Source organism: Anarrhichthys ocellatus, unplaced genomic scaffold, assembly GCF_004355925.1.
Source record: "Anarrhichthys ocellatus isolate YVR2014 unplaced genomic scaffold, GSC_Weel_1.0 scaffold109, whole genome shotgun sequence".
In the NCBI taxonomy this organism is placed as follows: domain Eukaryota; kingdom Metazoa; phylum Chordata; class Actinopteri; order Perciformes; family Anarhichadidae; genus Anarrhichthys; species Anarrhichthys ocellatus.
In genome coordinates this window covers 897399-900792 of record NW_022280139.1, presented here as the reverse complement: position 1 = coordinate 900792, position 3394 = coordinate 897399, and the positions used below count along the sequence as shown (strand labels likewise).

General features: G+C 41.2%; 1 protein-coding gene across 5 annotated transcripts in view; it reads right to left on the bottom strand.

Moving 5' to 3' along the window:
- Positions 1–3394, bottom strand: part of LOC116399334 (misshapen-like kinase 1) — a 42394-nt gene that overhangs the window by 23583 nt on the left and 15417 nt on the right. For 3 of the 5 annotated variants that reach the window (XM_031876421.1, XM_031876424.1, XM_031876422.1), the window contains exon 12: positions 3275–3343. In XM_031876421.1, coding sequence (XP_031732281.1) covers positions 3275–3343 — 69 coding nt within the window. The remainder of the gene's footprint in view (positions 1–3274; positions 3344–3394) is intronic. The other 2 variants (XM_031876423.1, XM_031876425.1) reach the window with 1 other exon arrangement.

The following is a 3394-nucleotide window of genomic DNA, read 5'->3' as shown; positions in this document are numbered from 1 at the left end:
ATATATATATATATAAATGCAAGACACTGCACCTCAGGGACTAGTTCACAAAGAATGGATCAATAGCGTATACTCTGCTCCACCTCAAGGTCAAAATTCTCAAAAGATATATAAAGAATATAACAGCGGAAACAAGCCAATTCACTTCTGCTGCACTTTGCCGTTGTTAGCGTGTGATTGCAATGATCAATGTGGAGTACTAACGTTTCCTCCACGCTAAGAACACAGTAAGAAGAATGTCAGAGAGGGAACGCTGTTACAGCCAGTGGAGTTTTCAGTGAGCAGAGCCGGCAATGTTAAACGTTACTATCGCAGTCGATCACTTTCATTCAATTGTGGGAGGGACAAATCGCCATCTCAATTCATATTTGAATAATTGTGCCGCCTCACGAGAAAGAGAGACCCCATGTCAGCATGTGTGTGCTTCAGCCCCCCCAACCCTCTGAAGACGCTGCTGATGTCACCGTAGCCGTGTGTAGCTTTTAGCGCTGATCTGATGAATTTGTCTCTTTCATTTGCATAGAAAAGGGGGCAATTTTGCACCAATGCAAAAATGCACTTAACCCAATTTAAATGTGTGCAAATAGCACAGGAGTATGGATACGCAGTCAAGGGTGCGTTTCACCCTTTGTGGGCTACGCGGGTTCTTTTTGTCTCATTTATTCATTCACAAACCTTTTGTGAACTTCAGCCTCAGGATAGTACACAGAAGAGCAACACAGGTAACAGTTCTGAAAGACTCTCCAGCCTCTCTGATGGTCACTATCATGAGCACGTCGTTCCTCTCACACCACTAGAACTTAGAGAAACACTGGCTGCGATTGCTATTATTTAATGCCGTTTCTTGAGAATGAGAGGACACGGACAGAAAACTCAACATACTGCACTAACCAAGTAACAACAGCCCTTTAGCCATGGTGGAACAACTACAGTACAAAACCCTCCAGGCCACGTACCGTCTACATTACCACTAAAGAATGCTGAGTGGAATAAGAATGCTTCGTTGCTCTATTTGGCAACTTACAGAGCGATTAACAATAAAAAAAAAACGATGAAAGATGATATTTTAATTAAGGTTAAACTACAGAATTTACAGTTTAAGTGACACACACTGATATTAAAGCTGATTTAAATGTTAACGTTAACGCTTGCCCGGGGCAAGTACACTCTGTGAAATGTCTCATGCAGTAGTCTGATCGGGTGTGTCGTCTTTATTAGGAGCTAATATACAGATCACCAGCTTACAATATATATGTAGAACCACAAATACCCCAAAATAATGTGAGATGAAAGCAAATATTTAAATAAATATTCAATTTGTTTCCTAATAATTATGTGGTTTCATGCCAATACCTACTGTAGATGACAATAACAACAGGTAAAAAGAGAACATTGATGGCGCTTTATTCTGTCCATTTGTCGTCATCTCTGTTGATTTTATCTATTTATTAATAAGCCTACATTTGACATTTCGTACATGTAAGTTGGGTTATCGGGCAAGTGAAACATCTCAGCTACCTGGTGCATGACAAAGCTTAATGTCAGAGCCTCCATGTCTCCATGAACAATAGAGGACTTGATAACAAATGATAAGAAGTGAAGTCAAACAGCTGAGCCGATTCACTGAGGTATTAACTATGTGACAATAAGGTGGATGAGTATAAAATACACACTAAATGTGAACAAAACTCACCAAAGAAAAAATAACATCCACGTTACAGTAGTGGACTGGAATTATTGCATATTAAAAATCACCTCAATACCCCAACTCTTTTAAAATCCAGAGCCAAATGAAGAGTAATCTTTAGAGAAATCCCTGAGAGTTAAACTAAATCATCCATCTGTGAAGGGTCCAAAAGAAATATTCCTTCACCACTGTATTAATACTCCTCCCTTTCTATTATTAGTATGAACTTACAAGCTAAGGATTAATAAACAAGAGCAACTCTCATTCTACCACCCATCCACAACAACATCAGAGGATGAAATGAATAGAGACATGTTTGGTGAATGTGTACGTCTGAAACACCCACTGAGATTAGATAATACACACTTAGGAGGGAACACCAAGAGAGAGAGAGAGAGAGAGAGAGAGAGAGAGAGACGCAAGAAACGAAAGGTGTTACACACTGTGACCGAGGGAGGAAACAACTAGTGAGGAGAGGGAGATCAGCAGAGAGAGAGATGGAGAAGGAAGGTGTTGACACGCCGGGATGACCTCTGGCTTAAAAGCTGGTCAGGGTGGGACACTGCTGGGACAGTAGTACATGTCACAACCTTCCTGTGCCTCCTTCAATGATGAACTTCTCTCAGGAATGTCACACGCTGTCTTTCTCTATAACTAACACACGTACAGTAGCGTTAGTTCTCTGACATGCTCCACTGTAGTGTCTTATAGTCCCGTCTTCTTCACCTCTCTCCGTTCCTCTCATCTATAGGAGCTCAGTGACGGACAACAGCTGTCGTCTCTTACTTCTTTTCTCTTTCTCTCCATCACTAAACAAGTCCTACAAAATTATCTTCTCCCTTTTAATATCAATAAAGCAGAATATTTCCTACAATAACCGATTAGTCGTTTGATAAATAAAGTCTTAAGTCTTAAAGCCCCACCAGAAATTGAAATGTCTCATTTTGTGCAGCCAACAGTCCAAAAGCCTGAGGTTGTGAGTTTACCATCACAGAAGACAAACAAAAAGATTCTCACAGTTAAGAGGGTGGATTGAGATGGTTTGACATGCTTGGGAAATGACTTAAACAATAAAATTATCTTATATAGATTTTAAAAAATGTATGTCAATTGACTAATCAATTATACAAGCAATTAATCGTTTCACTTGTGCATCTTTTTCACGCTCATTGAAACGGCGCACAGTCATATATGAAATAGTTTCCATCACTCCATTGTTGCCTACACACAAACACACTCTGCTTCTTATCGACTCAGCGTTAACAGGTCTGAGGCTGAATGGGAAGAACACAAACATCGGAAGACGTGTAGCAGTCATAGAAAGAGAAACAAACAAACCTCCCCCCAAAAAAGGAGACAATCACTACGAGAATGAGACAAATCAAATAGAACGTCCACCTGAGAGGTTAGCAGTTTGCACACACACACACACACACACACACACATCGCGGAGTCCTACATGACGTGCGTTACTGCCCGGAACCCACGGATTCAGAAGCTTTCAAAAGAAAGTCCACCTGGCATCACCCGTGTGAAAAAATGGAAGAATGAATGAGGAGTGAAAAGCGTAGACTGAAGGTTTGTTACCTGCTCTGCGGCGGAGTCCAGAGGCCTTACTGACACATCGGCACACCGCTGTCTGCCTGCCTGGTCCTGCTGAACACACACACACACACACACACACACACACACACACACACACACACA